The 18,457-nt window shown below is 36.0% G+C and overlaps 1 protein-coding gene and 1 pseudogene across 2 annotated transcripts in view; both read right to left on the reverse strand.

The window, feature by feature from the left end:
- Positions 1-28: 28 nt before the first annotated feature.
- SPDYA (speedy/RINGO cell cycle regulator family member A) overlaps positions 29-18,457 on the reverse strand; it is a 29,976-nt gene continuing 11,547 nt past the window's right edge. The window contains exons 5-7 of one of the 2 annotated variants that reach the window (XM_008566402.1): positions 7,014-7,308; positions 6,954-6,956; positions 29-325 (exon numbers count right to left, since the gene is read on the reverse strand). In XM_008566402.1, coding sequence (XP_008564624.1) covers positions 237-325; positions 6,954-6,956; positions 7,014-7,308 — 387 coding nt within the window. In that variant the 3' untranslated portion in view covers positions 29-236. The remainder of the gene's footprint in view (positions 326-6,953; positions 6,957-7,013; positions 7,309-18,457) is intronic. The other variant, XM_008566401.1, reaches the window with a different exon arrangement.
- LOC103585439 lies at positions 9,891-10,495 on the reverse strand (annotated as a pseudogene).

An 18,457-nucleotide genomic window follows, 5' to 3' on the forward strand; every position in this document is an offset into this window, starting at 1 on the left:
TGAAGACAGAAGAGTATCAGAATAGAACTTTGTATTGCAAATCACTACTTTAATAGATTGTTATTTTTAACTATTACTATGATTTTTATAACTTTTACGTACAATTTTGAAAAAGTAACAAAATCTAAAGAAAGTTATATAACATTTCAGAACTTCCTTAATGTCTCATTTGTACACTTGTCTTGCAGTTTGACATTTTGTAGTTAATGATTCTAAGTTGCTTTACTTGAGCCATCTCATTCTTCACTTCCAGTAAACCACTCCATAGATTTGTCTGTCTTCATGAAATTAGTTTTCTTTTCTTCATTTGATTGATGGTCATTGGCTACCGAAACAAAGTATGCCCTTTAAGATAAATTTTATGTATCTGTATATTTTAAATACATATTTCAATGGTTGTATGTATCTTTAAAAATATTAAAGAAATCTGGGTTATAATAAATAATAGGGGGAAAATGATAAGAATGATAAATCACCTTAAAAATTGTAATAAAAGATGTAACAATTCTTGAATCTCTGTTATTCGTCTTAGAATCTTTGTAACCAGCTTGAAATAACATCAGAATTGTTCTGTGTTATGACATAAATCAAATGTTTGGGGAAACATGAATTAATTAGGAATAGGGCTTATTATTATTCATAGGGACCAGTTATTTAGCATTTGCCATGTACCATATATTATGTATGTTTTTTTACTTAATATGTGCAACTCATATTTAAGGTTGTCCATATTTTACAGATAAACAAACAGAAGCTTAGAATGGTTAGTTTGTTGTTTAAATATAGGTATTTTATAGGTTTTTTTTTTTTTTTCCTTTTTTGTCTTTTTTCGTGACCGGCAACGGATCGCAACCCTCAGTGTCGCGCCCGTACCGGACCGGGACTGGCAACGGGATCGCAACCCTCGGTGTTGCTCCCGCACCTCGCTCAGCCAGTGAGCGGCCGGTCTGCACGTGGGATCCGAACCCTCAGCGGGAGCGCCGCCGCGCTCCCCAAGCAGCACACTGTAGCAGTGCACCACCGGGCCAGCCCTTATAGGTTTTAAAATACAGGTTGAGTATCCCTTTTCTGAAATGATTGGGATCAGAAATGTTTCAGACTTCAGATTTTTTTGGGTTTTGGAATATTTGCAGAATACATACCAGTTGAGAATCCCCTGTCCAAAATCTGAAATGCTCTGATGAGCGTTTCCTTTGAGCATCATGTTGACACTCAAAGTTTCAGATTTTGGAGCATTTCAGATTTCCAGTTTTTGGATTAGGGATGCCCAACCTGTAGTAATGCCTGAGAGGACATGTGCTGCTATTCCTGAATTTATCCCTTAGGCTAGAACTATTTAAAATTATATATAGCCTTAACACCAAGGTCATGGGTTTGGATTCCCGTACTGGACAGCCACCCCCTCAAAAAAAAAAAAAATTGTGTATATGTGTGTGAGTAAATTTTATTTAATAATATTTTACAGACTATGGAAAATTTTAAACTAAAATCAATGCCTTTATAGAGTTTATAGTCTATGGTAGAGCTAGACATTAAGTAATCATAGAAATATAAGACTAAAATTGTTATAAATGCTCCGAAGAAGTACAGGGTACTATAAGTAACCATAATAGGGGTTTTGCTGTAGCAAGTGACAATTGAGCTGAGACCCAAATGGTAAGTAGGAATTAACTACAGCACAGAAAATGAGAACAAAAAAGGCCAATGATGCTGGGGATAAGTAAAAGGCTGGAAAGATAGATGGGGGTCAGGCCGTGCAAGATCTTATAGGCCTGTTAAGGAAAGATTGTCTATCCTAAGAAAAATGGGGTCCATTGAATTAATTAAGAGATAATAAGCTTACATTTTTGTTTTGAAAAAAATCACTCTGGCTGCATTTGGAGCACTAATTGAATCAGGAGCAGAGTATTTTTCTGGTGTTACATTTCTGTTTAACTACCTGAACACCTATACAATAATTATGCCTTTAAAGTTTTCATAACATCTCCAGATATATAGAAGCTGTGAAGTACATTTTTAAATTCCATCATGAATTACTCCCTTTTTTTCTGGCCTTCTATTTAACTACTAGCAAAATTCTGTCATTCTTTTATTGTTTTGACTGCCTGTTATGTGTCAGAGATCCTAATTGTCTACTTGGAGAGAGACTGGCTTAAGAGCAAAGAAAAGTTCTGCCCTTTACTCCTATTTCATGTAGAATACTAAGTTTCTGTTCAGCACATTGTGCTCAGTGGATGTTGAAATGAACAAGCCCTCTCTAACAGTGTTCATTCTAATTTTAAGTTGAGTTGAAGACCAAACTACATAAGAATTTATTTTATTTATTTATTTATTTATTTATTTATTTTTGTCTTTTGTCTTTTTCCGTGTCCGGCAACGGATCGCAACCCTCAGTGTTGCCCCCGTACCGGACCGGGGACCGGCAACGGGATCGCAACCCTCGGCGTTGCTCCCGCGCCTCGCTCAGCCAGTGAGCGGGAACCGGTCCGTATGTGGGATCCGAACCCTCGGGCGGGAGCGCCGCCACGCTTCCCAAGCGGCGCACTATCCAGTGCGCCACCGGGCCGGCCCAAGAATTTATTTATATAGTTAATCAAGGTCCGGTTTAAACCCTTTCTCTGGCCCTCCTCTGAACACTGCATATGTTTATGATCTGGCTTACAGGACAGATGCCTTCTAATGTTAGCCTTCTGTGTCCATGTCTGGCTCTCATTTATCATACTCTAAACTTCTAGAGATTTGGGACTGTCTCAAAACTGTCTTTCCAATGCTTTCCAGAGGCCCTGCCTTTTCCATTCAATAAATGACCAGTAACATTTGCTGATTGCTTTATGCTTGAAGACCACACTGAGTTATTTCATCTGTTGAGCCCACACTGTGACTGTTGACTTGGTTGGTCTACGGAGAGATTTAGGGTGTGTGTGTGTGTGTGTGTTTGTCTACGGAGAGATTTAGGGTGTGTGTGTGTGTGTGTATGTGTGTTGACCTTGGTGTTACAATACCACACTCAAACCAACTGAGCTAACTGGCCAGCCCTGATTTTGAACTTTATATTTCAGAGGCAGTGGGAGCTTCTGAAAATTTCATGGTCATTTAAAAGAAGATATTTTAAGAAAGTTAATCTGTTAGTGGTGTCTGAGTATTTAAAGGGAGGAAAAAAACTGTTAAATCAGGTTTCATAGTAATGCAAGAGTACTTCAAAATGTTTGTAGAAAAATAGCATTAAAAGATAATATGAATCTTGCCTTGAACTTTTCTAAGTACTCTTATACATAACTATTGGATTAGTAGTGGGAAAAGGGTATATAGAAAAAATATTGTAGGACTGGCCCATGGCTCACTTGGGAGAGTGTGGTGCTGATAACATGAAGACCACGGATTCGGATCCCTATATAGGGATGGCTGGTTAGCTCACTTGGGAGAGTGTGGTGTTGACAACAGAAGAAGAAGAAGAAGAAGAAGAAGAAGAAGAAGAAGAAGAAGAAGAAGAAGAAGAAGAAGAAGAAGAAGAAGAAGAAGAAGAAGAAGAAGAAGAAGAAGAAGAAGAAGAAGAAGAAGAAGAAGAAGAAGAAGAAGAAGAAGAAGAAGAAGAAGAAGAAGAAGAAGAAGAAGAAGAAGAAGAAGAAGAAGAAGAAGAAGAAGAAGAAGAAGAAACAGACAAGCTGGTGACTTGTCGGATATAGAGGGAAAGAATAAATGTATTTTCAGACTTCTGCTATTCAGAAGCCCTTTCCCTTACTTCTCTGGGCATGGCAGGACTCAGTCAATGCCCAGCTTGTTTATTACTGCCTCTGAAAAGCTTCACCAAATCACACACCCCACAGAATTAATTCTGGAATTTTTTTGTGCTTCTAAGTGTTGATCATATAATTAGCATAGCCCTTATCACATTATTAATTTGTATTCCCTGATTATGCCTTAAGTATAAGGATTCTAAACATGGATAACTAGGACAGTGGTAATGACAAAAATAAATAAGTTCAAAGCAGAATCTATTTTTGATGAAAAATTATTTGCTTTTAGATTATCTAATAGTTGGAATGTTCCATGCCTACCTTCATGACCCAGGCTAAGGCTTGGTATATTTTTTTCCCTTGACTTCGCTCTAAAATGTCAGGTGTCCCAGAATAATACGTAATATGTACCCATGTTTCACCTGGACCAGCCTAGGTGTCATAAGACGTAAGACAGCATGACGTAAAGAGAAACAAAAGTAGTTAATATAAAAATGTGCTGTTTATTCGGATAGAACTGGGTTCCCATCTTGTTTTTGTTAGTGCTGTTGTTTTACCTGGTAATGGTGTGACTTTTCTGAGTTTGTTTTTTTCATCAGCAAAACGAGCATCATAATGCCACTTCAAGATTTCTTTGGGGGTTGAGTGTTAAATGAGATTACCTTTATAAATGCCTAGCTCATGATTGGTGATTGTGATGTATGTAAATTTGTAAAGAATGCTTCATCTATTCCCCACCCCCCAAAGTGAGATGTTTTGACAGTGTTTTCACCCCACCTAGTCAAATTGAAAAAACATTTTGTTCTTAATGTCATAAACATGTTTATGTACAACTTGTTTTTTGAACATATTGTTTTTAAGAAAAAAATTTTAAAGGTAGAAAAACATGTTTTTACCTGAAAATCAAGAAGTTGCTTATGTTTGAAACAAAGGTGGAAGTACTGATAGCCATCTATACTGTATTTTAGTATAAAAGCCTGGAGCAGAGCATCAGCTCTTGTGTTTCTCTTGGAGAATGCTGAATTGAGTTTTCTGCAACCACAAACCATCAGGTAATTCCAACCTTATGTGGACTGAAGGAAGAAAAATTTGCTAGCAGTGGTCACTACTGGGAATCTGACGCTGCTTAGGCACTCCCAATAACATGTGTCCCTGTTACCCTCCACTGTTCCCTTCCCCCAACCCCCATTAGTTTACTCTCTGTTAAGCCTATTGGAGGAAAATGAATATAAATTTTTACTGGTCAAATGTGTGTGTGATCAATACTTTTTCTTTGTGTTGCCTATACTCATATTCTGAAACAAAGGTTTTACAGTTAATACTGAGAATAAGACAGTGATGGGTAAATACTTGTTGCTTCCTATATAGGACCTATAAATCCTAAATGAAGGCTTTTATCCAGGGACAGGATGAAATCATAGTTCCTTCTAAAATCAATTCCCGACTTTTCATCCATAGTCAAAGACCTGCTTTTTTCCCAAAGCACACTGACTGGTAGAGCCTCTTACTCCCCCGGTGGGCTCCAATTTCCTGTTGTGATGTCAAGGCCTAGATTATAGTGTTAACTACTGTCAATATCTATCTATAGGGGCTAATCTGAATAAAATGTAACTGTTTCTGTTCTGCTTTCTATACATATCTGTTCGGATTGTCATTGGAATTCTCTCTCAACTCACTCAATACAACCTTTCATCAAGGACTTGGTTCTTAATTTCACCACTTGGCTTCTGTGGCAGTTTACTGTCACTGCCAAAGGCAGGATTTCATTGAAGGCACAGTAGAGCATAATAGTTAGGAATTCTGGTTCTAGTCAAGGGTCAGATGTGGATTCAAATGCCATTCTACCACCTTGGGCAAATTACTTAACCTCTCGAAGTCTCAGTTTCCTTATCTGCCAAATGGAGATAATACTATTTACCTTTTGGTTAGCTGTGAATATTAAATGATATTATGAATGTAAAATACTTACTCTGTTGCCTGTGGCATTTTAAACATCCAGTAACTCTTACCTATTATGAGGATCAAAGAGTGTAAAGGCAAAAGGAGCTAGGAGAAAGGGGAGGGATGCTAAAATGCAATTCTTATAATTTAGCTGATGGTGGACCCTATTTACCTTCAAATATGAGTTATAAAATAAAAATTATGCTTGGAATTGTTGAAAGGGAAGAGACTATACTTGTTAGTCAAACTTTTTGAGTGATTACTATCGCCAGGGAAGGGAACAATGACTATGCATGACCCCTACCTTCAAAAGTCTTACAGTCTAGTTTCCCCCTTTAGTAAAGCTTCAGTAGCCACTGTTACCATAGGGACGTGGTAAAAATAAAAAGTGAAATTCTGAAATAATGTGGGTCTGCTAATTTCTCATGACAGAAAAGATCATAAGAAATCTGTCAGTCCTATCTTCAGTTAGTTGGAAATCTGGAAGAAAGGCTTTATAAGAAGTTTAAAAGTATCACTGACAGTAGAATATTATTCTAGTACTGTTTCAAATCTAGAAATGCCAGAGAACTACTATATCTATATAAAAATAACTTGAATGAAAATTACGGTGTGGTTATATTTCCAGTTCATATGATTATTTTCTAATTAATATGGTACCATTGTTTAAAGCCACTTAAACCCCAATAAAAATGAAATATGTAAATAAATTATGGTTCTTATAACATGTCAGGATTAAAAATTAGGTTTTCAAAGACTAAATAATGACATGGGAAAATGCTTTATGATAAAAAAAAAAAAGCAGGCCTTGATATAGTATGGTTCTGATTTTGTTAGAAATAAAGTATATAAAAGGAAACAAGTAGTTAGATGATGAGATTACAAGTAAATTTATTTTCTTCTTGAAGTTCCTTTTGGTTTTTTTTTTGGCAGCTGGCCAGTACAGGGATCCACACCTGTGACCTTGATGTTACCAGCACCACGCTGTCCCAAGTGAGCTAACTGGCCTGTCCTTGAAACCCCTTTTTAATAAAATAAACATTTCAAAGAAATGATTCAGGCTCTTAAAATACTTAATACTTAAAATGCTTGAGGCTTATGTTGCATTATGTTTCAATTTAATATGTCACATTAATAATCCTTTTTGTAGGTAGGCTACCACAAAAAAGATAAGGACACAAGACAAAAAGTGGTAACTGAAAGGGGAAAACTTCCAATACTAACCTGACTTATATTGTTGTAGTATATAAATTATTACGTATCCATGTCTGTAAGGACTAACTTGAGCTCAATAACTAACATGCATAAATCTAATTCTAGCATATCACTGAATCATACCTTGAGAATAGCTATAAACTTGAGAAGGATCAACTATTATGTCCTTTGAGATTGAGTTGTGTAACTCCTGAGAATGTTTTTCCATCACCTCTACCGTATCACTGGATGATGATGATGTAGACAATCCCAGTCTAACATATCTTCCTGTTTTACCACAGAGTGAGCAATCTACTGGTGTGGCACTAGGTCCCCGGGGCAATTGAACTTCATCTCTGTTGTAGTTTCTGACAGCTCCACTGTGATGCACAGAGCGTTCTCGTTGCCATATATAATGGGTTGGTGCAATGGCCATAACCTATAGTGGAAAGCTTACTTTTAGAATTTTAATAAGATTTTAGTAAAATTAAGTACAAAAATTATAACAAAAAAGAACAGCTGTCTCTAAAAGTAAGATAAAAATCTAAGTTACCAATTTTTTTAAAAATCTCCAGATAAGACAGTATTACTAAGCAGTAGTCCCCCCCTTATCTGAGGTTTCACTTTCCACGGTTTCAGTTACCTGTGGTCAACTGCAGTCTACAAGTATTACATACAATAAGATATTTTGAGAGAGAGGGTCCACAGTCACATAACTTTTATTACAGTATACTGTTATAATTGTTCTATTTTATTATTAGTTATTGTTGTTAATCTCCTATAGTGCCTAACTTATAAATTAAACTTTATCACAGGTATGTACATACAGGAAAAAATACCATAGAGTTCAGTACTATCTGCAGTGTGAGGCATCCACTGGGGGTCTTAGAAACGTATCCCCCTCAGATAAGTGTAAAGTGATTCATTGCTTTGGATCACTAAAACACTAATTGACAAAGTACAGTTATCCCTTGGTGTACACGGAGGATCAGGTTCCAGGACCTCTCTCAGATACCAAAATCCATGGATGCTCAAGCCCCTGATACAAAATGGCATAGTATTTTCATATAACCTAAGCACATCCTCCCATATACTTTAAATCATTTCTAGCTTATAATATCTAATATAATGTAAATACTATGTAAATTATTATACTGAATTGTTCAGGGAATAATGACAAGAAAAAAAGACTACATGTTTAGTACAGACACAATTTCTTTTCTGAATATTTTCAATTTGCAGTTGGTTAAATCCACGGATGTGGATTCCTCAGATATGGAGGGCTGACAGTATTTAAATTATTTCAAACAGGAAAAAGGACTGAAGCAAACTTCCAGACTCAGTATTTATTTTTAATTCTGAATATTCTAAGTTTGGGAAAGATAATACAGTTAGCCCGGAACAATATTTTGGAATGCATTGGGTTAAAAAATTTAATTGAGGTTCCCAACTACGTTATGTATGTTAGGCTAATCTTAAAGTGTTTGCAATTATGACAAGGGATATGGTGAATAAGAACACATGTAAATTACTTAATCTCTCTGTTGCTCAGTCTCCTCATATGTGATATGGAGATAATAAGTGTCTATTTTAGAGGATTGTTGTGAGGATTAGATGAGGTATTATTTATAAAGCACTTAGAGTCTTCACTATCAGGCATTGTTCTGTAAAATCTGTTAAATAAATCATGGGCTTTAAGTCAGGATAGACTTAAGTTTCTCATTCTGGCTCTGCCACTTGCTAGCTGTATAACACTGGGTAAGTTATTTAATCTTTCTGAGGCTCAATTTCTTCATCTGTAAAATGGGGATACTATCCACCTCACAGGATTGTCCTAAGGATTAGATGATATGTGTAAAATCCTTATCACTTAGTAAGCATCTGGCAAATGATAGCCATTTAAGAAGTAAAGCTAGAAAAAATGTACCTATGTGCTGACCTCATGAAATCTAAAACTTCTAAGCATTCTAAGCAAAAACTCTAGTTGCAGTTATCAGCGACACAAAGTAAATAAGAATTGTATTATGTGAGAGCTAAACAAAGACTTATCAATTGCTTAGATCAGTGATTTGCAAGCTGTTTTGAGAGCCCTAAGGTTTCATAGAGGTGTTACTAGGGGCCCCAGGAGGAGGAAAGGGAAGATGGAGCAGGCAGAGTAGCTCAGTTTGGGGGATTGTGGATACAATTTTGTTTGGAAAGAAAGCTTTTGCTGTTAAAAGTAAAAACCTTTTGAAAAAACTCCAGATTTAGATTAGTTCTCCCAGAAAATGGGGTTACTATGGTCTTCTCAAGATAATGACATAATCCTATGTTATTTTTCTTCCTAGAACTGATTTTATAATCCTTCAAAAAAGTTTTCAACTAAAGACATGTAATAAAGTTTCACATATAAAAAAAGTAGAAGAAAATAAAGATAACTCTAACTGTAAACATAATATCTACAATCAATATGTTTCAATTAAAAAATAAACAAAAGAATTGTAAGAGTTCATACATGTGCAGTACTTAGAACAGTGCCTGGCAACTTCTCAAACAATATATATATATATATATATATATATTTTAAATTTAATTAAAAAATTGTATTTACTTAGAAGCATTCAGAATGTCAACAAAACAGCTGCAACTTTTTTCTTTGCAATTACAGAGCAGTATTCAGTTAACAGAACAATTATTTTGTATAAGCTGCATCAGAGACAACTGAAGATGAAAAAACTACCATCCCCATTTATAACTAATTTGTGCTGTGCACCAACAAGAACCTGCTTTAAATTTCCATGCCAATTTACAACCCCCATACTGTACCAGGCAAGGTTAGTGGCTATTGAAAATACCACCAGGACAGGGCTATCTACAGACACATTTTGTAGTGTGTTAACTGTACAAAAAAAAGACACTGTATAGTTTAAAAACAAATCTTACACAGCCTTACATTTCAATTTTTTTTCTTTAAAAGGAGTGAGTTGTGTACACAGGGGTTAAATGCTTTATAGACAAGAAAAAAACTGCTTTAGAACCAACTTATTCACCATCATCACCTTCCTCTTCCTCCTCATCCTCTTCCTCCTCCTCGTCTTCCTCCTCCTCCTCTTTTTCTTGCTTTTTTCAGCCTTGACAACTCCCTTGTTTGCTGCATCGGGCTTTCCTTTAGCTCGGTATGCAGCAATATCCTTTTCATATTTTTCCTTCAGTTTAGTAGCCTTCTTTTCATAAAGCTGCTTATCATCTGCAGCAGTGTTGTTCCACATCTCAGTTTCTTTGTAACATCGCCAATGGATAGGCCGGGATCTTCTTTGACTTTTGGGTGATACTCAGAACAGAACAAGAAAAAGTCTGAAGGAGGCCTCTTGGGTGCATTGGGATCCTTGAACTTTTTTGCTTCTCCTTTAGGAGAGATATAGGTTTTCATTTCTCTTTCATAACAGGCCTTTGTCCGCCTTTGCCATATCTTCAAACTTTCCTTTCCCTTTAGCAGACATGGTCTTCCACCTCTCTGAGCACTTAGAAAACTCTGAAAAGTTGACTGAAGCATCTGGGTGCTTCTTGTGCTCCTCCTGACAAGTTTGCACAAAGAACGCATATGATGACGTTTTGCCTCTCGGCTTCTTAGGATCTTCTTTGCCCATGTTTAGTTACTTTTCCTCAGCGAGGCACAGAGTCACCCAGTGCCCATCCAGCTCTCACTTGCCCAGCGCTGTCTGTATGGAGCTCAATGTACTCAATCCTCAAACAACATCAACATTACTTTCACCTTAAATCTCTTATCTACTCTATTAAGCTTTAAACATCACTTATATATGGTAACTCATCTGCCATAACCGTTGATCATTCATTTAATTATCCAGTTCTCACCTTAAATTCATATGTCTAAGTACCATATTCCTTAACTTCCCAATAAACCAGCTTGCTTCTGTAACCTTACCTATTTCCATTAAGGAATCCATTACTCTTCCTGCTATGTAAATTTGAAACTTACAGATCCCTCTTCCATATGCCCTATATCCAACCGGTCACCAAGTAATAACTGGTAATTTTGTAACATTTCTAACATCAATTTTATTTTCAGCACTGCTATCAACCCAGTTCACACCCTTGCTTCCTGAGCTAAGTTTAGCAGTTTCCAGTACAGTTCCTATATTGACTCTCTTCTGCATACTGTCATTGGGTTATTCTGTCCAAAAACACTGCTTATATTACATCACTGCTTTCTAAATTCCTAATCTGGAATCAAGTAGTAGCTAACAGAGGACACAGCTATGATGATACTGTGGCACCTAGGCCAGAGTATGTAACAGGAATAGAGAAAAGCTTCCTCTTGATTAAATTACTACTCTCCATGATGCATGAAAGGGACTAGTATTGGAGTCTAACTCTCATTAGATAGGCGTCCTCCATTATCTGTGAACCAATCTAGAAACAAAGCCATCACCAACATAAATATATTCCACCTTAAAGGAGCTGATGTTCAAGAAGGTAACCTTTTCTTACATAATAAGTCAGAGTAAGCAGGGGAATAGACTTTACTCTTTTCTGGAGAAGCCCTACATATATTTTTCAATTTAATCATACTCCATCTCGTTCTCAAAAAGGATTTGAGGCAGCTGACAAAAAGAGGAGAAAAATTAATTAAACTGGGACCCAAAAGGGAAAATTGTCTAAAGGGGGAAAGCAGACATGCCAGTAATAAAACATAATAGAGTTGATGTGGTTATGGATAATACCTGGCTCTTAGCTTCTTTGCAGCCAAGGTTAAAAAAAGAAGAAACAAATTACAAAACTCGTTATCATCTCACAGGAGAGCACATGTCCTTTCTATTAACAGTGGTATATAAAGAAAAGAGTGCTGAGTTTAATTAAAGCTGGCTCTGCCACTTATTTACTTTATGGCCATGGACAAGTCATAACCTTTCTAGGCCAGGTTTTTTATCTGTGAAACAGAAAGAATACTTAATTTAATTCCTGAGAATTAAATTATTTAATTTAATTTAATAAGAATTAAATGCTATTTAATTCCTGAGAAAAGAAATAAATGCATTTTCAAAACTAACCAATATGAGAGGTTTGTATGGAGGCTAGATGTCACAAAGAAAATAGAACACTGGGAAGTCATTAGATGTGAAGTCAAGTTCTGGCTCTGCCACTTGTATGATCTTTAGTAAATCCCAACCTCCTTGGCCCTCATCTTCATCAGCTGTAAAATGAGAATGCCACCACTCTCGTAGGTATTTTTGTGAGGATAATTTATACAAAAATATTTACAATTTGTAAAGCATTATGCAAATGTAAAGTATTATTAATGTAAACCAGTTTGTAGCTACTATCCTAACTTAGGTTTATTTTAGGATATGAGACTAAAAACATATTTTGTTTGACAGTATGCCAGTACCAGGCTTTCAATAACAAAAGCATATACTGCTTAACTAAATTTCTAACAGCATATCTTGCTACTTTAGCAAACATTAGGGCAGGGATGATAAATAATAAACCCCCGCAACACTGAACTTAGTATGTTACTCACCAATTAGCTGTTAAATGAATACGTAAGAGAACAGGATAAAATCTACTACGTAGTTGCCTTTCTATACACCAACACGATTCATATGTACCTGGTTGGAATAGGCAAACCCCGCAGCTTATCTATATGCATTGGGGTAAGGGGCAGTGTAAAGTGAGCTCAGTGAATTATTTTTTTTTCTTTTTGGGGCAACTGCTGGTACAGGGATCCAAACCCTTGACCTTGGTGTTATAACACTGTGCTCTAACGAGCTGAGTTAACCGGCCAGCCCTCAGTGAATTATTTTATAGTTTGTTTTTCTACTTCATACATATGGTATGAAAAAGAACTGGAAGCCTTAAGTTCCGTTCATTCTATCAGTCAGCAAACATTTATTGAGTATCTACTATGTGCCAGGCACTGTTCTAGGCACTGGAGATACAATAAGAACAAAATTAAGACCCTGCCATCTTGGACTTTATATTCAGTAGGGGAAATAGACATTAGCAATATAAATACGTAAAAAATATGTTATATAGTGGTTGAGTGCTATGAAAAAAATTGGAACTGAGAAAGGGAATACAGTAATAGTGAGAGGTACTTTTTATTTTAACAGCTTTATTGAGCTATAATTCAAATACTATACAATTCACCCATTTAAAATATATAACTTTCAGTATATTCAGAGTTGTGCAACAATCACCACAAATTTACAACATTTCCATCACCTCATAAAGAAAGATGCTCCATTCCTCACTCCCCTTAGCTCCTAGCAACTAGTTCTCTACTTTGTCTCTTTGGATCTGTCTATTCTGCACATTTCATATAAATGGCATCATACAATATGTGGCAATTACATCCTTTGTGACTGATTTTTTTCATTTAGCATGTTTTTTTTTTTGTCCTTTTTGAGACCGGCCGCACGGCGCTCAGCCAGTGAGTGCTGTGAGCGCACTGGTCATCCCTATATAGGATCCAAACCCGCGGCGGGAGCGCTGCTGTGCTCCCAGCGCCGCACTCTCCTGAGTGCACCATGGGCTCGGCCCCATTTAGCATGTTTTTAAGGTTCATCCATGTCGTAGCTTGTGTCAGTACTTCATCTTTTAATTGCTAAGTAATGTTTCATAGTAGGATATACCATATTTTGTTTATCCATTCATCAGTTGATGGGCATTTGGGTAGTTTCCATTTTTGCTGTTATGAATAATGCTGCTATGAACATTCATATACGTTTTTCTGTGGACAGTTTTCATTTCTTTTGGGTATATAGCAAGGAGTGGAATTATGGTAACTCTAACATTTTTAGGAACTGCCAGACTGTTATCCAAGCAACTACACCATTTTACATTTCCACCAGAAGTGTATATATCTCCACATCCTTGCCAACACTTGTTACTGTCTTTTTGTTTATGGCCATCATAGTGGCTGTGCAGTAGTATCTCCTTGTGGTTTTGACTTGTATTTCCCTGACGGCCAATGATGTTAAACATCTTTTCATGTGCCTGTTGGCCATTTGTATAACTTCTCTGGAGAAATGGCTATTCAGAGACTTTGTCCATTTTTTAATCTGGTTGTCTTTTTATTATTGAAATGTAAGAGCTCTTTGTATATTCTAGATACAAATCCCTTATCAAATAGGTGGTTTGCAAAAATTTTCTCCCATTTTGTGGGTTGTCTCTTCACTTGGTATCCTTTTAAGACAAAATTTTTAATTTTAATGATGTCCACTTTATATTTTATGTTGCTTGTACTTTTGGTATCATGTCTAAGAAACCTAATTTAAGGTCATGAAGACTTACTCCTTTGTTTTCTCCTAAAAGTTTTACAGTTTTTACTCTTATATTTAGGTAATCCATTTTGAGTTAACTTTTATATATAGTATAAAGTAGGAGGTCCAACTTATTGTCTTGCATGTAGATATCCAGTTGTCCCAGCTCCATTTGTTGAAAAAACTATTCTTTCCCCATTGAATTTTCTTGGCATCCTTGTCAAAATCCAATTGAACATAATCGTGACTGTTATTACTGGACAATTCAATTCTGTTCCATTGAGGGAGATAATACTTTACATTGGATGGTAAAGAAAGGTCTCTCTGAGGTGACACTTAAGCAGAATCCTGAATATAGTGGAAAAGTGAAGCATACTGATATCTGGGGTAAAAGTATCCCAGGTAATGGAAATGGTAAGTGCAAAGACTCTGAAGTGGGAGTGCGCCTGGCATGTTTGAAGAACCGTAAGAAGGCCAGTATAGCTGGAGTGAAGTGAGCAAGGATAGGAGATGAGGTCAAAGAGATAGGAGAGTTGATAGACCATGTAGAGCCACAACAAGGACTTTGCCTTCTACTCTGTGAGAGAATGGGAAGCCACTGGAGGCTTTTGAGTAGAGAAGTCATATTTTGACTTACTTTTTAAGAGATTTATTCTGGCTGCTGTTTAAAGAATAGACTACACAGGAGAAAGATGATAAGAGAGACTATTTGGAAGGATACGGCCATAATCAAGATAAGAGATGACGAAGTACAGTGTTAGGGGTGCAGGTGGTCAGAAATGGTAGGGTGCTGGATAGTTTTTCGAGGTATGGATGTGAGAAAAAGAAGAGTCAAGGGTAACAGTTTTTTGGCCTGAGCAACTAAAAGGATGGAGTTGCTATTTATTAATATGTGGAGGACCGCAGGAGGAGGAGGAGGTTTGGAGGTCTGTGTGGGAGAATGAGTAGTTCAATTTTAGGCATCTTAAGTGTGAGGAGTGAATTAGAAAATGAAATATGAACAGGCAATTTGACATGCAGATCTTTAATTGGGAGAGATGTATTAGATGTCGGTGTTAAGGCCTTGAGAGAGAACAAGCTCACCTAGAAAGTTAGTATCAGTAGAAAAGAGAAGAGGTCATAGGACTGAGCTGTGGCACACTCTGATGAGGTTGGTGAGGTAAAAAGGAACTTGCAAAAGTGAGTGAAAAAATTCTGGTGTCCTCAAAACCAAGTGAAAAGAGTGTTTCAGAAAGAAATGAGGGACTGTGTCAAATGCTGTTGCTAAGTTGAGGACTAAGAACTAACTTTTGGGTTTGGAAATATAGAGATATTTGGTGCCTTGACAAGACTCTATGGAATGATGGGGAAAAGACTTTGTATAATAGGTTCAAAGAGAATGGAAAGAAAGGCGGTAGAGACAGAGTACAAGATAACTCTTTAAGGAGTTTCGTTATGACAGAGGCAGGAGAGAGAAATGTAGTAATAGCTGGAAGTTTTTTTGTTTTGTTTTTAATTGATGGAGATTTTAGAGCAATTTTGTATTCTAATGTCAGTGATTCAGTAAAATAGAAAATGTAAAATGCTGAAAAAGGGGACAATTACTGGAGTAATGTCCCTGAGAAGGCAAGAAAAGATGAGATCTAGTGCACAATAGAGGGAATGGACTTGGATAGAAGCAAAGATAATTCTTTCATAGTAACAAAGGGAGGGCAGAATATATGGGTGCACATGCAGGTAGGATAGTAGATATGGTGGAAGAATGGTTAAGATTCTTTTTTAATTGCTTCTGTTTTCTCAGTAAAGAGAATGCATAATAGTTTTCAATGGAGTGTGAGGACAGAGATGGGACATATTAGAAGTGTACTAATTGTTTGACTTCATTAAATTTACAGTTTATAGTTAAAACAGACAATAGACAAGCAAATAAATAATTACAAATTTTGTTCAGTGCTATAGAAAGAAACAAACGAGGTATTGTGAAAGAGGATAAAGAGATTATTACTCACTTAAGGTGAACTTTCTGAAGAGGTAAAACTTAAGTTACATTAATCTTTTTAAAAATGCTGAGAAATTTTAAAAGTATGAAAAAGCATAGGAATAATATAACAAACATCTATATTCCTACCACCCAGATGTTAATGTTGCTATTTTCGCAAGCCTGTTTTACATTAAAACAAATAACAGTGTCTAATAGTTTTTTACTAAGTACTCATCAAATCAATGTGTATTTAATGAATGAATGAATTCTAACAAATGTTAAGGAACAACCTAGCTTGCCCAGCAAGAGCTTTTTTTTTTCATTTGTAGAAGCTTAGGCAGTATAAATTTATAAAATAGAACTTTGCACTCTCAAAATTTAGAGTGAAAAGAAACCTTAGTTTTATTGCTGACCTAAAGCACAAATCTCCTCTGTAACAACTAGCTGCTTGTTTTTAAAAAATCATCAGTGGTAGGAATCTCTGGAAGAGTCTATTTCATTTTCAGATAACTGTTAGAATAATATTCTTCATGCTGAGCTATTATTTCCTCTTTTAGTTTTCCATCCACGGATCTTAGTTCTCTGCTTTATATGTAGTCAAAAAGACAAATCAAATATGTTCCCTGCCCCACTGTGGTCCTTTAAATATTTGAAAACAGCTAGCCAGCTTTCTGAATATTTTCTTTATACTAAAAATCTCTGATACTTTTTCTTATTTCACATATGAAATTTTTCTTCTGAGACTTTGCTCTATTCTAATTGTTGTCCTCTTGATATACAGTTGTTAGTCAATGTTCTTCTTTAAAAGTGTGGCATGCAGAACCAAATACAGTATTTTAGGTATAATCTTATGATTACTCCCTCTTTTCTTCAGTCTAAGTCTAAACTTTCTGTAAATCTCATTACACAACTGAGTTTACAGCTGTCTAGAACTTTTTAGTCATTTACATATAAGCTATTAAGCCACATCATTCTTAGGCTCTTTTACAATTTGGGGCCAGCAGCTGAGCTAATTCCAGCTCCAACAGTGCATGTTAACGTTATTGCAGTTAAAATGTTAGTCTGTGTATCTTGAGAGTGCGTGGGCAGTCTGCCATGTGGTAAGCCACTGTCACTCCTTGCCTCTTGCTTGTGGCACCTTATGCTTTTAGCTGAGTGTCCCCCAGGATCAGAAGCATTTACTTTAAAAAAATGAGTGTTCAAATACAGCCCCCTATCACGTCCAAGGAAAGCAACCGGCGTGTAAATTATCCACTCCTGACCTGGGGAAGTAGTGACAAAAAAATGAATAGTAACAATTCAGGACACTTTCGATGCCCTGTAATTGGAATGAGTCCAGTTTAAATACTTTAATGAGGATCCACTAATTTGAGAGGGCCTTATACACCCAACTTATCATCTTTATCTATTTAATTTAATCTTGTAAAGATTTGGCCTGCTCTACAGTCTTCTAAGTTATTTCTGAGTCATTGCATTTCCCCCAACAGTTAACAATTCTCCAATTTTAATTTAACCCACAAATATGCATATTTGCTGTGCCTTCATCTCATTAATAAATATAATTAACAAGGTTAGTTCTGGGCAGAATTCTGTGACACACCACTAAAGTCTTCCCTCAGGTTTGACACTAATCCATTAATTGGCTCTTCTGGCCTATAGTCATTTAATTGGGTATGAATTCACTTAATTACAGCATTTTCTAGCCCACATTTATCAGACTTTTCTGAACTAGTATTAGAGCATGCTGGGATCACTGCTTTCCATTTAATTTTCTACTCTAGAATTTTTCTTTAGTTTGAAATAATAAACTTATCAAAAATTAAAACATTGGATACAATAACTGATTTTTTAATTTTTAGTGTCCTGTTGGTTTATCTTAATAAAATCTAGCATCAAGGAAAATTACTTAATGTATTCTATGTGAAAAGAGGTATGGCTTTTAATTTATTTAAATTATATACCATGTGGTTGGTATTTCAATCTTGGGGACTTGAAATTTCACATACTTCACTTCGTGGAAATTATTATTCAACTCCAGTGTTATTACTATCCTTAATAAGATATTTTAGTATGTTCATACCACCCATTCCCAATATACTGGTGATCTTTTAAACAGGAGAAACACTAAAATAAAAATACTTACTACAGAAGTAGGCTGCTCTGAAAAACAGATATGACAATTTTTAATTATTGTGGTAAAAAATTAAAACAGCAACATTGTAATACACAAGTTGTATTCATGGCAATCTAATGAACAAGGTTAACAGTCTACCCTCACATATGCCAAAAACAACAACAACCAAAAAAGAAACATTAGAAGCACATTAAAAAATAAGGATATTAGATAAACAGAAGACAATTTTAAA

The sequence above is a fragment of the Galeopterus variegatus genome, unplaced genomic scaffold (assembly GCF_000696425.1).
Source record: "Galeopterus variegatus unplaced genomic scaffold, G_variegatus-3.0.2 Scaffold239, whole genome shotgun sequence".
In the NCBI taxonomy this organism is placed as follows: domain Eukaryota; kingdom Metazoa; phylum Chordata; class Mammalia; order Dermoptera; family Cynocephalidae; genus Galeopterus; species Galeopterus variegatus.